Genomic DNA, 20822 nt, shown 5'->3' on the forward strand with positions numbered 1-20822 from the left:
TTAATGTCCCCCTCTAGTTGCCCCCTGTATAATGTCCCACTACATCTGCCATTAATTTATTGTCCCCCTTCAACTACCCGCACTGCTAATGTCCCACTCCAGCTGCAACAGTTCCATGTTTAAACTGGGGCACCAGGAGAGGGACAATACTGTGGGGCAGTTGGAAGGGAACATTATAATTTGGAGACATATAATGTATGGGTGACTGTAGGAGCATTATACTGTGTGGGGGCACATGGAAAACGAATGAGAATGGGCGGAGTCAACATAAAGTAGGCGGAGCTAAATTTTACACACCACACATTTTGTCCCTCTTTCTGTTGTTCAAAAGTTGGGAGGTATGCATGAAACATCATGGCACGTCCATACATCATTAAAGATGGCCGACACCACCGAAGTAATTAAGTAACTTTTTTTTTTTATGTTTGTATCACTCTGGGTCTCCAATTATTATACTGTGTGCAGGGGCCACAATGGGGCATAATACTGTGTACTGGGGCCACTATGGGGCATAATAGAGCGTGCAGGAATGCGGCGGGGGGTGGGGGTGGGTTGGTCGGTCAGGGTCTTCGGTGTCGGTCAGGAAGGCTGGGGGGCCCCATGCCAAAAGTTTGCCATTGGGCCCCGTCATTCCTAGTTACACCACTGTATACTATACTATGCTATTCTACACTACACAATGTTCTTTGCTAGTCACTGTTATGGTGCTAATGTCCTTGTACTGTCTCCACATTATCAGGCAGATTGTGCTGTAAAGGATTGTACACGACTGAAATGAACATGGCTGATTTTTCAGAAACAGCGCCCCATCTGTCCATAGGTTGTATCTGCATTGTTTATTAAAGGGAGTCTGTCACCAAAGTGAAGTGTATTAAACCTGTAACACAGTTACTACATTCAGTTGAGCCTCATCTAACATTTTTTCCCCTATGAAAACTTGTGCCTCTGACGCAGAGATCAATTCATTTATTTCTCAATATGCAAATGAGCAGTCTGAAGCTCTAATTGGTGGCTCTGTTGCTCCCAATTGCTACAACCAGCGCTGTTCTAATACAACCTGCTTCCCCTTCTCCTTTCTTGCAGTCACAAGGCCAGGAAGCTTTGCTGAAATCTCCCCTTGCTCTGTGCTCTCACCTTCATGCTGGCACATTTAGAGTAATGGAGCCGCCCTCAGTGCTCCAGACTGCGTATTTGCATATTGAGAAGTAAATTAATCTCTCTGCAAGATAGCCTTGAATTTTCATGGGGATAATGGTGTTACATTCAAGTGAGCTTGGCCTATATAACTGTGTCGTTGGTATAATATGCTTAACCTTGGTGACAGACTCCCTTTAAACTGAATGGAGCAGAGTTGCAATACCTTTCACAACCTGTGGATAGGTTTAGCACTGTTTATGTATAAACGCAGCCATGTTTGTCACATTTTTATATATACCAACCTGTCCTTCCTAATCTTCCCTACTGTCCAGATATGTGCGGCTCATAAAGATTAGTTTATCAGGGTTTGTTTTGCAGTATTGTGTCACAATGTGATTTCCTATGTTTGTCTATGATGGTTTGTGGATTGCAGATGTTCAATGGCTTAGTCAGTTCAGTTGGTTTAGTTGGGAGTCTACTGCCTCCCCCAAACCTATCCAACCGTCACCACGTTACAGAGCACATTGCCGTGATAAACAACATACCTTTGTATTACCTATGTATTTCACTTTGGGGATTTGAGTAACAACAACTTGGAAGTCTTATGCAAATGAGGCAATTAGTGCACTGGGGGCGGGCCTTTAGTTCTCTGGAGCAATGCCACTCAGACTCCCACCATCTCCTGCCTGGGCCACTAGGTGCTCTGAAAGTTCATCTTTGTTATGACATCACCCATCCTACATAAGCAGCAATACCAGTCCTCCCACGGGTAAAGGCCCGCCCCCAGTGCACCAAAAAAGTTATTTTTCTCCTAATCTACAAGAGGGACATGAAACAGAAGTATGCTGTTTATCACTATAATGTGCTCAATGAAGTATGGTGGTGACAGATGAATATGCTTGGGGGAGATGATAGACTCCCTCTAAATAAAACTGAGCTAAGTTAAGGGTGGACACATCTGTACACAACCATACATACAGTATATAGTCACATATATCATATACTAAACTATATGTATAGCCGTGTCAGCAGAAATCCTGAGTGAGATAAGATATGAGAGCAAAACATAAGTCACATGGTAAAATAAACCTCCCATCCATTACTAACAGCCACAAGAACATGAGAGAACTTGCATACAATAGCAAATATACCTTTCAAACAACTAGAGACACAGAATATAAAAATTACATAACTTTATTAATAAATATCACATAAAACAGTACATCAACAAACAAGGGAGACACACATAGGGAAAAAGATAAATTTCCCCATAGAGTAGCAGAAGAATACCAAAAACCCTCCCACCAGTCAAAGGCTGAGTCCGACCCCAAACATGATATATAAAAGTGCAAGAACAAGAATCACAAAAAGAGGAATATAATCCCCAATTAGATACTTAATATTACACACCGATCATAGACTAGGGGACTAAAATACACATGTCCTCACAAGAAAAGAGGTACCCCAAATAGGGTCACCTTAGTACATACCCATAGGTGTAGACATATTCTCTGTAGGTACCACTATATAAATGGAGAAAATAACACAGGGGACTCAGTCAGAGACTGGTAGGACCATGGGAAACGCCTGACGCGCGTTTTGCCTTCACTCACTTCGACGAAGCCTATGGGTATGTACTAAGGTGACCCTATTTGGGGTACCTCTTTTCTTGTGAGGACATGTGTATTTTAGTCCCCTAGTCTATGATCGGTGTGTAATATTAAGTATCTAATTGGGGATTATATTCCTCTTTTTGTGATTCTTGTTCTTGCACTTTTATATATCATGTTTGGGGTCGGACTCAGCCTTTGACTGGTGGGAGGGTTTTTGGTATTCTTCCGCTACTCTATGGGGAAATTTATCTTTTTCCCTATGTGTGTCTCCCTTGTTTGTTGATGTACTGTTTTATGTGATATTTATTAATAAAGTTATGTAATTTTTATATTCTGTGTCTCTAGTTGTTTGAAAGGTATATTTGTATTTGTTTTGAGACCAGGTTGTTTTGCATTCTTGGGTTCTTGTTTTTGGTTTTTATACAATAGCAAATAGCCAGTACGGCTGCCTCACATCTGTGTTGGTGTCTCCGCAAGTAGTCAGTTTCTGTGATCCGTCAAAAGATCATAAAAACTGATTTCAATGGGTTTTTAAAACTATCTGCAAGCAACATCTGGAAAGTTATCACCATGTATCTTCCCTTTTGGACAGAGACAACAGTCAGACTTAAACCACTTTTGCTCCATCCAAAAAGAAAAGATACACGATAGACGGCAATAGATGTTTTTTTTTAAAAAAAAAACATTGAGATCTATGGAAGGCTTCCATCTACGGATAGTAATCCATTTGTGTCCATTTAGCAATCTGTTGTTTTCTCTTCATTCTTCTTTGTGCATGCTCAGGGTGAGGGGGGGGGGGGGGGAGACGATGGAGCATGGTATACTTTTTTTTTTTTTTTTTGTTTAAATGCAGATTGTGAGCCCCACATAGAGCTCACAATGTACATTTTTCCCCTATCAGTATGTCTTTTTGGAATATGGGATGGAAATCCATGCAAACACGGGGAGGATATACAAACTCCTTGCAGATGTTTTTTTGCCCTTGGTGGGATTTGAACACCAGGACTCCAGCGCTGCAAGGCTGCAGTGCTAACCACTGAGCCACCGTGTGGCCCTGGAGCATGTTATATGTTGTGTAACCATTTGTTTGTTTTTAAGGTGGATTTGCATCTCTATGTAGATTTTGAATATTTGGTTTTAATAGGATAAACACAGACCCGAACAATGTAAGAGGGGAAATAAGGTATGTACAACCAATAACAATGTCGTTCACATGTCTTTGCACAATGAAACATGGTCTAGCCAATTACTATACTCCCCCTATTTTAGGCATTTTTAGAACAATGCACTGATATACCTCCACTGTATTCAGTCTCAATCTGAATGTGGCCACCACGTTCTATAGTATGGTGGTCAGTCACTGCTGATACAGTACTGTAGGTGAGGGGTCACATGGGAAATCCTACCGATCAGACATAAAAACAGATAACATAACCAGGAAATTCAGAAAAAAACATATTCAGGATCAAAAAGAATTTCCGATTTCCTATTGCTGATGGATTAGCAGTATTCATCAGTAAAAAAAGACTGAAATATAGCTGTGTGCGAACAGATTCAGTATAACTTATATTATATGAATTTGAGTAGCTGCTCTTTTTATGTTTATGATTCCAGTGGGCGGTGCTCTCATACCTTAATAAGTAGAACCACCCAGTGGACTCCTAGAAATAGAAAAAACTGTGATTTTTATATAATAAGCTACAAATTATATGGAATTTTTTCCCACAAAACTATACATAGAAATTTATTGAGCTCCTCCTGCTCTACAACATGCTGCCCAATGATAGGATTGCATGCACAATGCGACAGGTTCCCTTTAAATAATATAGTGGGTGTACCTGCAATGAGCAACACATAACACATAGGTATACTACAATGACTGTGTTGCATCTGTATAAATATTTGCATCATGTTGTTTGAAGAGATTATAAGCGATTACGATTTATGAATTATAATTTTGTCAAGGAACAGCGCCACTGTTGGCTATAGGTAGCGTCTGGTATTGCAGCTGTGATATGAGCCGCAGCCAGTGGACAAGTTTAATAAGGTTTAAGATAAGATAAGATAATCCTTTAATAGTCCCACAGTGGGGAAATTTCAGTATGTTACAGCAGCATAGTAATACAGATACAGGATAATACACAGTAATATATTACAGATGTACACACACATATGCTGAGAAGAGAAGATATACTAGGAGTCCATAGCAGCTAAGGAACAGGAGAAGAAAGAAGGAAGACTTCATAATCATAATCATTAGTTCTCTGTGTGGAGTGATCTTTGCTTGGTCTGATGTAGATTATACAGCCTGATCGCGGTTGGAAGGAAGGACTTGCGATAGCTCCTTCTCACACTTGGGGTGAAGCAGACGGTCACTTATAGTGCTGCCAAGTGTCATCAAGGTCCCACACATAGGGTGGGCATACATGGGTCACTACAGACAGTATCCTTCTGTCACCTGATCATCCTGTCAAGTCTATTTCTGTCCCTGGTTGATATACTGCTCCCCCAGCAGGTCACACCGAAAAAGATGGCTGAAGCAACCACAGAGTTGAAAAAGGCCCTAAGACGTGGCCCCTGGACTCCGAAGGCCCTCAGCCTCCTGAGCAGGTAGAGTCTGCTGTGGCACTTTCTGTGCAGCGCCTCCAGGTGATCAGCCCACTCTAGTTTATTATTGAGGAGCACACCCAGATACTTATAGGTCCTGACTATCTCAATGCATGTCCCTTGGATCTCCACCGGGGTCGGAGCACTTCTCCGTTTACTAAAGTCCACCACCATCTCCTTGGTCTTCCCAGCATTAATCCTGAGCTGGTTCTGCTGGCACCATTCAACAAAATCCCGATTTAAGTCTCTGTATTCCCTATCGTCGCCATCAGTGATAAGGCCTACTATAGCAGAGTCATCGGAGGACTTCTGTAAGTAACAGCTGGATGAGTTGTGCCTAAAGTCAGCAGTGTACAGAATGAAGAGAAATGGGGCAAGAGCTGTACCTTGTGGTGCCCCCGTACTACAGATCACAGTGTCAGACACCGTCCCGCGCTCTCACATACTGAGGGCGGTTTGTCAGGTAGTCTAGGATCCAGTAGGACAGGTGATGGTCCACTCCGCCAAGGTTCAGCTTTTCCCTCAGTAACCCTGGCTGAATGGTGTTGAACGCACTGGAGAAATCAAAGAACATTATTCTCACAGTGTTCCCGAGTTTCTCCAGGTGAGAGAGAGCTCTGTGAAGAAGGTGGATGATGGCGTCATCTACCCCAATGCCCGGCCAATAGGCAAACTGGAGGGGGTCCAGAGCGGAGCTCACTAGGGGGCGTAGGTGTGTCAGGACCAGTCTCTCTAGGACCTTCATCAGGTGAGATGTCAGTGCTACAGGTCGGTAGTCATTGTAGCCCATTGGGTTGGGTTTCTTTGGTACTGGTACCACGCAAGATGTTTTCCACAGTTGAGGTACCACTCCCAGCTTTAGACTCATATTGTACATGTGCGTAATAATACCACACAGCTAGTCACTGCACATTTTAAGAACTCTTGCGCTTATCCCATCGGGTCCTCCGTCCTTGTCTGCTCTAATCCTCTTGATTTCCCTACACACTTGGGACTTCTTGAGGATCAGATAGTCAGATTGCAGTTTATTGCAAATCGGTGGGGGTTGGGTCTTGGTGTGTGAGGGGAGGGGGTTGACTGACATGCTGGTGAAGGGAGTGTTGGCTTGGAGTCAAGTCTATTGAAGAATAAACTAAGCTTGTTAAGCCACTTCCTGTCACCTTCTATCTGCGGGCCAGCCTTTTGTTTATGTCTGGATATTACCTTAAGGCTATCCCACACCTTCGAGATCCTACCTTCCCCCATCTGTAGTTCCATCTTCTGCCTGTAGTTGGCCCCTGGTCAGCTACGTACCCATTCACACCCATGCCAGTTCTCTCAGTTTTAACCACTTTATTGCCAATGCATTGCCTTTTTATGTCTTAAGACATTATATTTGCCAATTGCTACTTTAGGTACTGAACTAAATTTGATGGTTTGTGCAATTCCCATCCCTTCCATAAACTGTTAACACAGCAATATCAGAGAATAGCCAAGTACCCACCAATGCGATTATTTCACTCTAAGCCTTTAAAGCAAGCTAAGAATCCCATTATACTGTTTGTCGGCGGCTCCTGACTCTTGACGGAAAAATTCTCTGAAGTATTTTCCTGTTTGTCTTGTAGATGACTTACCATTAAACCTCATTACTCGGGACTTGTGTCCTTTAGTATACACTTAGGATACAGTTAAAAGGTTTGGGTTAGACGCAAATGTAGGAAGATGCTGGTATGTCAGGTGGGAGAAGTAAAAGGATACTAGGAATGTAGCATGACATAGATCACATTCACCTCACTGACATCAAATATTTAGGAAGTCCATTTCAATAGGAGTGTTATATATACTGTATATAGCCTTATGCTAGTAACAAGATTATTTGCCTCCTGCTTTCTGTCTCTCCCACACCATTGATCTGCTTTTTACCCATCTTCTGCTTCCTCCAGATGGAAAGTGTTGACTTTCTAGTTAATGAGAATGAGAGGAATTGCAGACATGGTCTAATCCTTTGTGCCAAAACAAATGTGGGCAATAAATCAAAGCCCAACCACAGGAATGAAAACACAACATGAACCATTGGATAATGCTGAGCAGCTTTTTTCTTATTACAGGTGTCCAAACATCCCTTTTAGGGCAAAATTCCATCTTTGTCCCTATCAGATGCGGTTCTGTTTGATGAAGACTAACGTACAGATGTTACAGAGATGAGTTCGTCACGTGGCTCAAGTTTTGTTATATCAGGGTATGTTATGTAAGATTCTCCATGGGACTGCAGGTGACTTAACTCATGGTGTACAGAAGAAACCCATCCTCCCTTACCATTGATTTGCTGCTAAAGCAATGTCTAGAGTTAATACCATAAAAAATGTAAGGGGGAGTTCACACGGAGGAAAGCGGAGCGCAATCTGGCACGTATACACGTGCCGGCAGATGACGCGCTCAACATGCTCCCATTCATTTCAATGGAAGCCTGGATCGTATACGCCGTGTTATTTTGCGGCCGTGATCTTGCAGCGTATAGGCTCCTAACTCCCCTTGAAATGAATGGAAGCATTTTGAGCGCGTCATCTGCGTGTATACATGCCAGATTGCGCTCCACTTTCCTCCGTGTGAACTTACCCTAAGGGTGTGGAAAGTCAAGAGGAATTTAAAGTGGACTTCTGCCTCCAATTCCTCTCCACTTTCTCTTGCTGATGAATGGGCGTGATCATCAGAGTGTCTTACGAACAGGGTTCTGATCCATAAGTTTCAATGGGAATTTTGTTTCAGACCAAACTTCCATAGTGTATCAGTCAAAGAATCCGTAACGGGATCAAGCAGGATTCTTACTTTTTCAGCAGGCTCTTTTGGTCTCTGCTTCCGAGTGTATTTGGCGATTATTTTAAGATGGAATCCTCCACTATTTACAAAAACAATACACTCTATTCTGCATGAATATTTTTTACACCCAGTAACAAGGTGTTACGTTCACATGTGCGGATTGCAGGTATACATTTCCCATCCAGTGGCCGTAATACAAATAATATGCACCACGTGGTCTGCTACATTCTCCTATGCCGTAAAAATATATGTTGCCATTTTTAGAATAACCCACAGATACATCACCTCTCCATTCAGTCTCAAAGTGGATGTGGCCACCTCATTTTAGTGTCAAGTGGTTGAACCTTTATGAGATCGGGATATATTATCTAACATCCTCCACATGACTTATGGTGACACAACCTCTTCATCATTGATTTGGTGCTAAGTGTTCTGAGCCTATTCTATTGACTATTGCATTTCTGTATGTCTACGCTTACAAGGGTACGTGAAAGCTTTATACAACGGTAACTATAGCACAGCTCAATAGACAGTATATATAAAATCAATGTAAATGTCTAAGACGTAAAGTGACTTACTGTAAAAGATGTACTCGGTATAACTGCTCCAGATTTTGTCGTCCCTATACTGGTTTACGAAGGCTGCTGTTCCAGTTGAATTGCAGGCTACCATGTGAAAGCCAGCTTCAGAAAGCCTGTCAAAAGCTTGCTCCAAGTAAGTGAATTTTAGGTAGAACCTAGACGTGTACTTTTCTGGGGGGCGATCGGGGTCTCTACTCTCATTCAAAGTTTCTCCAAAAACTTCTTTAGCCAGAGCTATTCTACCACATACCATAATCCTGGCCACTCTTCTGAACTTGGCATCAGCCTGGTTATCTCTCACCATGGTGTAGGAACCTCTGTAGCCTATAGTGATAAAACCCGATTTTTTGTCTAGGGCTGCAGTTCTGATCAGGTCGCTGCTCTGTGAGTTCTCTTCTAGGTCACTTTGACAGCCTTCATCATTCAGCGAGCTCTGCTTCGTTACTTTAGGCGTCAGTAGCTTCACCAGGTCGCTGAGCTGGAAATATTCAGCCTCTCGTAAAAGTCTTTCTTTCTCCGGGAAGTGATCTGGGAGTGAGAGCTGCTTGTCCCTTAGATAGTCAAGTACATACCTGAAGAGGAAGCCGTCCCTGTCTATGAAGAAGCGAGACCTGTTATCTCTGGGAAGCTCCTTGACGTTGTTCCTAGAGAACATACTGTACAGAGTGCTGTCCGGCACGCTGGTAAGTGTCGAGTACTTTGTAACATAAACTTGGCCACCTACATTCAGCTCTACCACATCCGGAAAAGGATAAGACATTTCGCTGATAGGGAGGATTGTATCTTTCAGAGCCATATCTCCACATCAACATGCAGAAAGTGATGAACTTCAGTAGACAGTGTCCAGTCAATAGCTGTGACTTAAATCCACACCCAGAACACTCAGCTAAGGCTTAGAGACTTCTAGTCGGCGGCTTTCAGCACCATGGACAGTGGCACATAATAGTCTATGTAGCCCAACAGAAGAGCAGTGATCAGCACCACGGACAGCAGCGCATAATAGTCAATGGAGATCCAGAGCAGAGATCAGCAGCACATACAGAGTATACAGCGTATACAGCCTTGCAGCAGAGCAACCATCAGCAGCACGGACAGAAGCACATAATACACTGCACCGAGAGCTTCTAGGGAACTGAGCTGACGTCACTCCGACTGCAGGCTGGGCTTCAGGAAACTTTTCCCACATCTGTCTTTTTAAAGGAGCATGTTCATTTTACACCAGCTCTTCCTTACGTGTTCTATATATACAAGGACATACCTATAGCATAATGCTCATACCTATATTGCTTTTAGTATTACGTGTTTTTTGATATTGCTTTTTTCATTTATAGTATATTCTGTATGTTCATGTCCTGCTTTATTTGGGACTGGAAGGAACAAACAGTACAGCAAGGGAATTAGAATTATGCCTGCATAGTACATAGTGTTTACTCAATTCATGACCAGGTCATTGCTCGTGCTCGGACACATTTTCAGGTATGATTGTAAAGATTGTAACATTTTTTTGACCAGGTTATTCCCATCTTTGTTTTTATGTCACCTTTGTTTTTACATTTTTTATATCTAAAAAAGGAGAATGAGGTTCAGTTTTTAAATAATGCAAAGTGTTACAATATTGTTTTAATAGAATATAGATTTTTTTGTTTGTTTTAGTTATGGAAAGGGCTAAAAACCTGTGCCGTTCTTGTTATATCTACACTTGTTCTTGTTATATGTACACTATAGTGACATGTATAGGCAGGGGCATAACTTGAGGGGGTGCAGAGGGTGCAGTCGCACCAGGACCCAGGAGGCTTAGGGGGCCCATAAGCACTGGTATCAGTATAGAGATTGCAGCTTCCATCTGGCCCATAAGCCAAGGAGACCCACAGATTACCCTAACCACACTAAGGTGGATTAAACTCCTTAGCCCCTGTAACCATCACTATCAAGAATTATCAAGAGGTAGGGGCCCTGGACAAAACATTGCACCGGAGCCCACAAAATAGAGAAGTTAAACATTACAATTAACAAGTTAAAGACTGAAGTACTCTTTAAAGGGAGTCTATCAGCAGTGCATTGGTGATAGAGATGACGCTACAGTTTCAATATATGTGTCTGCTATTCAGCTTTGGTCCCCAATGTTCATATAAATTGTGTTTCATTCCTATGGAAATGAGGGGGGTTTACATGAAAATGAGGCTCCAAAGCTGAATAAACAGAGGCATATTTGTAAACAATAGAACGGGGGTAGGCAACCTTCGGCACCCCAAGTGTTGTAAAACTACAACTCCCAGCATGCATACTTGCTCTGTTGCTCTTGGAACTCCCATAGAAATTAATGGAGCATGTTGGGAGTGGTGAAGGTTGCTGACCCCTGCTGTGGAATCACCTCTACATGGTACTGGAATTAGGTTATAACTAGAGATGAGCGAGTACTGTTCGGATCAGCCGATCCAAACAGCACGCACCATAGAAATGAATGTAAGCACCTGGTACTTCCGCTTTGATGTCGGCCGGCCGCTTAACCCCCCGCGTGCCGGCTACGTCCATTCATTTCTATGGAGCGTGCTGTTCAGAGCGGCTGATCCGAACAGTACTCGCTCATCTCTAGTTATAACCAATTTATTGCTGGCAGGCTCCTTTTCATTTGTTTTTGTTTTTTCAATGGGTTCTGTTGTATTATATATCAGTACAATGTAATAATAATAATATGGGTTTGGAGTCTAAGTAATCCCATCCACATGCAGCAGAAAAAAAAATCAGTGCAGATCATGTCAAAAAGCCTGCTGTACAGATTATACGGCTTATTTCATGCCATCTCTGCAGAGGAAAATATAGATCTCCTGTTCGGACACATTATTTATAATTACAGGTATTTGCCTATATATCATCCTGTTTGGAACCTGCTGTTCTTGTCTTCATTGAGGATTGCAAGTACATTAGGAGTGTGAACTGTTTCATGATATATGTCTCCAGTCTCCCTATATACTGTAACAGACAGCCTCATGGACATGTTACACTAAAATATGGCACACTCATTCACACCACATATAGTAACTATGATATATCTTTTACTGGTTACTTATATAATCTATATATATAAAAGTCAAATTCTGTAGTAGTCTGCTCTATACAAATCCACAGTTCTTGCCCAATTTGGGTGAAATTTGGCACGGCCCCTCTCCACCCACAGGAGTAGAATACTGCACACGTTACATTTTGCTAGCATCCCCTTGTCATGAGATTTCAATGAAATGGAAAGACGGCGCTCTCAGGTCACAACAGGATTTTATTCAAAAAGACAATGATGCACAACGCTAAAAAATCGCCGCGTTTCGGGCACACCTGCCCTTTCTCAAGTGCGTAACTAATTAGAAAATAGATAAAACAAGTATTCACTTCAATGTTTTTTTGGCCAGAGAAGCACTTAGGCCTAAGTTAAAATATACAATGAATTCAAAAATAATAATACATGATTTATAAACTTGTTATTACTTGTTATTATGTATATATAGATTTTTTTATATTTTAAATGATAAGGTTGGTATATGAGATTTGTTTTACTATTGTTTTATAAATCATGTATTATTATTTTTTGAATTCATTGTATATTTTAACTTAGGCCTAAGTGCTTCTCTGGCCAAAAAAACATTGAAGTGAATACTTGTTTTATCTATTTTCTAATTAGTTACGCACTTGAGAAAGGGCAGGTGTGCTCGAAACGCGGCGATTTTTTAGCGTTGTGCATCATTGTCTTTTTGAATAAAATCCTGTTGCGACCTGAGAGCGCCGTCTTTCCATTTCATTGAAAACTCTATCTTCCCTGGCCTTGGCCGGTGTCCATCAGATGTGCTGCCTCCTCCACCTGACGGTAAACCCCAAACGTAGTTGTGAGCGATTGTCACAACCTCATCAGGTGAGAGGCCATTTGGTCCTTTTAAATCTTCTGGTTATTTCCACTAAAATTTATCAGACATTCTACACTATATAGTGTGCTCGGTGTCTCTTTTGTTTTTTATTCTTGTCATGAGATTGGGGCCCCTAAATTTAGGCCCTATACATATAATGGGGAAAAGGGAAAGTGCTGAGGGGAAAACAACAGTTGTGACTGACAGGGACGGATTACAGCGACGGTGCCAAAGAGTCGCTGCTAAAGGGGCCACACCACCACACATAACACACAAACATTTCACAAACATCATATAAACATCACACAGACAGCACACATACACCAACCCACAAGCACAACACCACACAAATGTCACAACAGAACACTGTAGACACACACAACACAAACACCACCCCACAAATACCACACACGCACGGACCACACACGCACGCAAAGACACACAGGGACACAACTACCACACGCATGGACACTTGCTCTGTGCACACAGAAACACATGGATCACACGCGCACATACAGTACATGCATACATATACACGGACCACACACATGCATGTACACACGCATACATACACGTGGATCACACATGTATACACACACGTGCACACACACGCATACATATACACGGAGCACACACACGTGCATACACACACGCATACATACACATGGATCACACACATGTACACGCACGCATGTCCTGACAAAACACGTCTGGTCTCCTTATTGGCTGCTTGCACACTGCAGTATTTTTCACGGACTTCCTGGCCATGGATTTGGCGGTTCCATAGACTTCTTTGAGCACAAAGCTGTGAATTTTGCAGGCTCCATAGAAGGCTATGGAGATGTAGAACCCATGGCCTGGAGGCTGTAGTGTTACTGTAGTGTGCAAGCAGCCTTACTGAGCAGCAATATTGGTCAGGCAAAAACTGCCTGATAGTAAGATTGTCATTATTGCTTACTATACAGGGAGCTTTCATCACTGACGCCCTACAATAGATAGTTGTGTAACTGGAAACCAATTTTACTCTTTTGTCCATGAACTACTTATATATTACACTGGAGGGAGGGGGGAAGGGTTGCACTATGTTGTTAATTTGGTGTAAATCAGTGGCATAACTAGGAATGATGGGACCCATGTGGCGAACTTTTGACATGCCCCCCCCCCCCCCCGACGCTGAAGACCCCGACCGACCTGCCTGCCGCCCGCCTGCATTCCTGCGCACACTATTATGCCTAATAGTGGCCCCTGCACACAGTATTATACCCCATAGTGGCCCCTGCACACAGTATTATCCCCCATAGTGGCCCCTGCACACAGTATTATACCCCATAGTGGCCCCTGCACACAGTATTATCCCCCATAGTGGCCCCTGCTCACAGTATTATCCCCCATAGTGGCCCCTGCACACAGTATTATACCCCATAGTGGCCCTGCACACAGTATTATGTCCCATAGTGGCCCCTGCACACAGTATTATACCCCATAGTGGCCCTGCACACAGTATTATGTCCCATAGTGGCCCCTGCACACAGTATTATACCCCATAGTGGCCCCTGCACACAGTATTATACCCCATAGTGGCCCCTGCACACAGTATTATACCCCATAGTGGCCCTGCACACAGTATTATACCCCATAGTGGCCCCTGCACACAGTATTATACCCCATAGTGGCCCTGCACACAGTATCATCCCCCATAGTGGCCCTGCACACAGTATTATACCCCATAGTGGCCCTGCACACAGTATTATACCCCATAGTGGCCTCTGCACTCAGCATTATACCTCATTGTGACCCCTTCATCCAGCATTATGCCCCACTGTCGACAATTATTATACTCTGGGGGATTTTCAGAATCCATAGCATAATAATTGGAGACCCAGGAGGGATACAAACATAAAAAAAACAAAGGGGGCAACACGGTGGCTCAGTGGTTAGCACTGCAGCCTTGCAGCGCTGGAGCCCTGGGGTTGAATCCTGTCAGGAACAACATCTGCAAGGAGTTTGTATGTAATCCCCGTGTTTGTGTGGATTTCCGCCCATTCTACAAAAACATACTGATAGAAAAAAAAAGTACATTGTGTTCCCTATATGGGGCTTACAATCTACATTTATAAAAAAAAATAAACACTGTACTTACCTATCCCTGGCTTCGCTGTACTTTCCGCTGATGACAGCCATCTTCAATGACGTCCAGGACGTCACGTGACGTCGCAACGCAAAGGACGCAGGCCCCGGTTATGTGAAGTCAGGGATGTCACACAAGTAGGCCCGAAGCCTACCTGGAGTGGTAAGTAACACAGTTTTTTATGTTCCCTTACCTCTCCTGGACGTCCAGTCATTATACTCGGGGGTCTTTTCTGACCCTCGAGTATAATAATACTGTTTGTGGGGCCCGCTGTGTCACTTGCCGATCCCGGCTGCTGCCAAGATCGGTAAGTAAATAGGGCCTGTAACGGCCTATTAAAAAAACGCAGCGGTAGTGGCTATCACTGGGCCCCCTAATGTCCCGGGCCCTGTGGCAGCCGCTACCGCTGCTACCCCAGTAGTTACACCCCTGGTGTAAATGTTTTATATGTTTGTGTAAGTTGCATACATTTTAATTTTTGATAAAAAAACATAGTAAAAAAAATAGTTGTAATAGTTTATACTACAAAATATGTATTGAATATATAAAATCAATAAAAATGTTGAAAATAAAAAAAAGTTATTCAAATCAATGTTACGACAAATGAGTAAAATGCCAAAATAACAAAAATTTTAAGTGGAAAAAAAGATTTACTGTAGCTCTCAAAATGTCAATTTCAGTGTGACACTGAAAATTTTACTTTAGCTAGCATAACTAGAGATGAGCGAGTAGTATTCGATCGGGTAGGTATTTGATCGAATACTTCGGTATTCGAAATATTCGTACTCGGTCGAATATCACGCGTAAAAAAATCGATTCCCCTTCCACCTTCCCTGGCACTTTTTTTTACACCAATAACTGTGTGGAGAAGGTGGGACAGGAACTAGGATAACGTAGGCATTGAAAAAAAATGTATATAGTGTATATTCAGAGTGTGATATTTTACTGCATTTACCGCGTGGTATTCGATCGAGGACGAGTATTTCAAATACCGTAGTATTCCATCGAATACCTACTCGAACAAATACTACTCGCTCATCTCTAAGCATAACCAATAATTTAACATATTTTTCGCAAGTGAAGCCGCGGGTATTCTACTAGTAAATATATATATTAGAACACAGTACTTAGTATTTTCATAAAGCTATAAACCTACATAACACAGCGTGTGTTGTGGAATGGAAGCTTACCAAGAATTCTAAGAAATATATTTCCTTTTAACATTTAGTTGATATTGATAGTATGTCACATAGGGAACTAAAATTCTGCTCATAGGCTTTATGTGATTAGGACTGATCTGCAGTATGAGATATGGCCCATGGACATGAGTGGCATTGTTACTAAAAATTCACAGAAAATAACTTATTTAATGAATGACAAATTTAGCAAACTTTAACTTGGCACATCACTGGGGTTGAGCCAATTTTGACTTTTCAGGATCGATTTTGAAATCTGATTTCCAATCATTTTTCATTCGAACCCGATCTCAATCCCAATTCCGATCCCAATGCAAGTCAATGGGATTTTTTTTACTAATCGGAGATCGGATTTGAAAAACTATCCTATTCACTACACAGCATGGAATCTAACAATTGAATGCTTTGTTAGAATCCACACTGTGTAGTGATTTTTTTTTTTTTAAATTACTAAGTAGCCAGAGATGGCTGGTCCAGTGTTTTCGTTCTTCTTCGCCTCACTACCCCCTGCCTCCCAGGTTAGGAGAGTGTGGGCAGGTACTGGGAGGGGAGACATCACGTCCCCTCCCAGTACCCGCCCACACTCTCCTAAGCCACAAGCCCTGCCTTCTTCCTAGCTCTTTAACACTAACCTGGGAGGCGGGAGCAGCGAGGCGAAGAAGAACGAGAACAGCGGGCACTGGACCAGTCATCTCTGCAGGTAAGTAGCTACTAGAGATGTTAGCTAGTCTCCCATTAGACTGAATGGACGCAGCCGGCGCGCAGGGGGTTAAGGCTGTGTGCCAGCTGCTTCCATTTATTCCTATGGAACCGCAGCGGAGCCTTCACACTGAGTATACACTCCGCTCAGAATGAGAGGAGCGTATACTCAGTGTGAAGGCTAACATTGTTAGCTTTTCCCATAATGCTTGGTCAGTAGCAAAGCATTGTGGGAAATAATCACCAATCTCGATCCCACCTAAAAAGATCGTGTTCGGAATTCTGATCGTGATCATGAAATTTTCTCGATCGCCGATCGGAATCCAATATTTTCCAAACACGATCACTCAACCTTACACATAACACATTAACTACACTGTGGCACAAAATGTTGGCTTATGTTCTACTCTGTGATAAGATATCACACTATTGTCAAGTGTACATGTATCTTATACCTAAATACTAGAAATGTCCTACCCTCTAAACTAAAATTATGTCTTAAAATTTAAGCCCCACCTGTACATTTCTGTATAAAAAAAAGTTGACTCAACTTAACATAGCATTTGTTTCACAGTGAACTTGCTTAACCTGAACCGGAACTGCTATTATTATACTCTGGTGTTAAGGAGAGGTGTATAAACATAACAAATAATCATTCTTACCTCTTCTTGGTTTCATCGGGGCATCCAATGCAGATCCCTATCCTCTACAGACCTTTTCTGGCCACCTGAATGTCAGTAGCCACATGGGGCACAGCAACATCATGACGCTTAGATGTTACCATAGTCCTTAGTGATCCCTCGAGGTTGCTGACGTCATTTAGGAGGCTGAAAGATGCCAAAAGAAGGCAGGGGATTGCAACAGAACTCAGGAGAGGTGAGTATAACTGAATATGAATTTGTTATGTTTATACACCTCCACTGAGCCATTTCTTAGATTCTCTTTACAGAATTAGAGCACTGGTTTGGAGGTTGGCGAACCCATAAAATATTGGGTTTGGTCAAACCCCAAACTTTTGGAAAATTCATATCGACCCTGGCATGTTAAAAAACAGTTCACACATCCATACTATTGATGACTAAACTAGAAAAAGAGGTCTATAAGAGATATGAAGGGGAGATACCACAAAAATATTGCAAATAAAGAGCTAAGGGCACTGTGTAGTTTATATGTCATGGAGATATGACATTTTGTTACTTTGATTCTTACATGGTGTTCTACATCTCCAAAGAATTTAAAGACATTTACAATACAATATTATTTAGTATAATGTTGCGCTTTTTATGTTATGAATGCATCACATTTGTCACACATACACTTCATATACTAAAAAAATGGAAGTAATCTTATGAAGTGACAGAATAAAAGGATTATCCAATAATTAAAAAAAAATAGGATAATGGAAGATAATGTAATGAAATAACCACCTGGTAAATATCCAGTGATGTCACCCACATGATGTACATGTTTACGTGATCCCGGCAGTCAATCACTGGCCTCAGCAGACTTGTGCCATACCCACAGCCATCCGTGTTTAGATCAGCGAGTCATATGTAGAGATGGGCAAACCAATTCATTCTGAGCCAGATTCAATCCCAGTATTCCAAAGTGTTCAGTTTTTTAATGAAACCAACCCTGCAACTTGTCTCAGTGAACTAAAATGGCTGCTACAATATGTACTGTGCTCTGAAAATACAGAGGAAACGTGTGTGTGACGTTCTGGTATTACTTGACATGACCTGACAGTATCTCAGCCAATAATGAGAGACATAGACTACTTCCACACAGCTAGATGCTAGACTACTTCCACACGGCTAGACGCTAGACTACTTCCACGCAGCTAGACGCTAGACTACTTCCACATGGCTAGACGCTAGACTACTTCCACGCAGCTAGACGCTAGACTACTTCCACATGGCTAGACGCACCCGCATCCCGCTGGAGCATTCGGTTCCGGATTAGGCCCAAGAATTGGGAGGGAGCCTTGTGCCGCAGACGCTGCGGCTGAATCAGCCGTGGAATCCGTGGCAACACAGGGCAGCTCGCTTCTTTTTTCCGCTACTAGCTAGTGGAAAAAAGAAGCGAGTGGCTTCCATTGAAGTCAATGGGAAACGTTTTTTGAGGCGCATTCCACGTTAAAATGCACTCCAAAAAAAGTGTGAATTACCCTACAGTGTTGATGTGACAGACAGAACGATAAGCCCTCTGTGACACTCATGCTAGGGGACAGACGTCTTCTTATTATCACTTCATGATCAAAAGCAAGTGCTCCATTTTCTATTTGACATAAAAAACATAAAAAAGGGTAATTTTTGGAGCATTTAAATTGATAAATGTGTAAAAGCAAATGTCAGGCAGTGTAGGGTTAAACTTTGACTTTGTAACCACCGCTCTGTTTATCCATGAACATCACCTTCACTTTGACACAATTTCGGTTGCGTTTGCCTTAGAGAGCTAGAAGTTGGCAAGGTAGAGTCCAAGAAGCCCTTGCAGTGCCATACACTGCTTCGTACAGACCTTGTATGACCCAAAACTAGTCCAACGTTAGTCCAAGCCACCCAGACCTAAAACAAAACAAATCTTTGTCTATCTCTTTTCACGTACACATGCACAGCACATCATTACTACAAGACGAGTCAAACAAGACCTTCAGAGACCATTGGAAGGTCGGAACAGGAACAGCTGGGGATTTATCCCATTTCCTGCCATTAGCTTAATTATTTTCAATTCCTGTCAAACCCATTTTATAAATCTCATAGAGAAAGGGAATTATGTTTTCAGCCTATCTGACACAGACCCTCCGATAAGTAACGTGGATTAATGGTGAAATGTAGAGATTACAAGGTAATAGCATTCAGCATCTTCTGACATCCCTCTGCGGTAATAATGAATCCTACCGTATATTGAGAAATCCTAAAAGGAACTCTATCAGGTGTTTTGCAGACAAGTCCCCGTGTAGCGAATCCAGAAGTCATCGCAGATATTTTTCTGAAGTCTCATGATTCCTTCATAAGTTAATTTCAGCAGAGACTTTACTGTCACTTTTCATCTGGATCGCCATGATTTAAAGCAAAAAAAAGCGTGTCTCCTAAAATTACCTTTTTTTTTCAAGTAGATGAAGAACATTTGCCATATTCAGGGTGAATGGCTATAATGGGGCAGATTAATCAGTACTGTCTGAAAGTTAGATACAAACTTAGACAAGACAGACTTAAATTGGACCAGATTTATCAAAGTGTTCGATGCTGTTGTATTCTTAGACAGTGCAACTTTATACCTCCTATTAGTTGTCATAGGGTCTGTTCATGTGGAGTTTTTTGGCAGCAGATTTGGACGCGGAATCCGCCTCAAAATCCACTGTCAAAAACGGATCCCATTGACTTCAGTGGGAGCGGCTCGTTCTTTTTTCTTCTAGCTAGCAGTGGAAAAAAGAAGCAAGATGAGCCTTCTTGCCATGGGCCCCACAGTTCACACAGCTGCGGCGTCCGCGGCGCAAAACTCTCTCCTGATAAGGCCCATTCATTCAGGCCTAATCCGGAGCGGACAGGATGCCAGTGCATTGCATCGGCATTCCGTTGTGGCTAGCTGCGTATTATGTTCACACGTGGAATCCATTTTCCGCCGCGTGAATACACCCTTAGCTTACACCAGAGAAATGTACCAAAATTTTGATGCATTATTGCACCATAGCCTTGTGAGTTAGACTATGCCCTATATCATGATGCCACACCCCTTTCCGCAAAGTTGTAAGGGTAAGTTCACACCGGGTTTTTTGGATTGGAACCTGAGGCGGAGGCCGCATCAGGTTCTGATCCAAAAGCCGGGTAGCCATAGCTGAAAGCCAGTGCACTGTACCAGCACCAGCCGTGCACTCTGCTCTGAATTAGGCCCAATTAATGGGCCTAGTCCGAAGGAGGGTGTGTCTTCAGGCCGAATCACGTGGCGACTCGGCCTGAAGAATGAGCGGCTCCCGGCCTCAAAAAACCCGACCAAAAAACTCTGTGTGAACATCTATAAATTGTCTTAGACTAAGGCCCCACGTTCCGGAACACAGCTTTTTTTTGTTGCAGATTTTGCTGCATTTTTGGAGCCAAAGCCAGGAGTGTGTTGAGCAGAAGGTGGATGTATCAGAGCTTCTTAAACATTTCACATTCCTTGACCTTGCCTTGAAAAAT

At 42.5% G+C, this 20822-nt stretch overlaps 1 protein-coding gene across 1 annotated transcript in view; it reads right to left on the reverse strand.

The window, feature by feature from the left end:
* Nucleotides 1-9834, reverse strand: part of KCTD8 (potassium channel tetramerization domain containing 8) — an 85568-nt gene extending 75734 nt beyond the window's left edge. Inside the window, exon 1 of the mRNA XM_075261407.1 lies at nt 8732-9834. Within this exon, the coding sequence (XP_075117508.1) occupies nt 8732-9530 (799 nt within the window). The 5' untranslated portion in view covers nt 9531-9834. The remainder of the gene's footprint in view (nt 1-8731) is intronic.
* Nucleotides 9835-20822: the final 10988 nt, after the last annotated feature.

Source organism: Leptodactylus fuscus, chromosome 1, assembly GCF_031893055.1.
Source record: "Leptodactylus fuscus isolate aLepFus1 chromosome 1, aLepFus1.hap2, whole genome shotgun sequence".
Lineage (NCBI taxonomy): Eukaryota > Metazoa > Chordata > Amphibia > Anura > Leptodactylidae > Leptodactylus > Leptodactylus fuscus.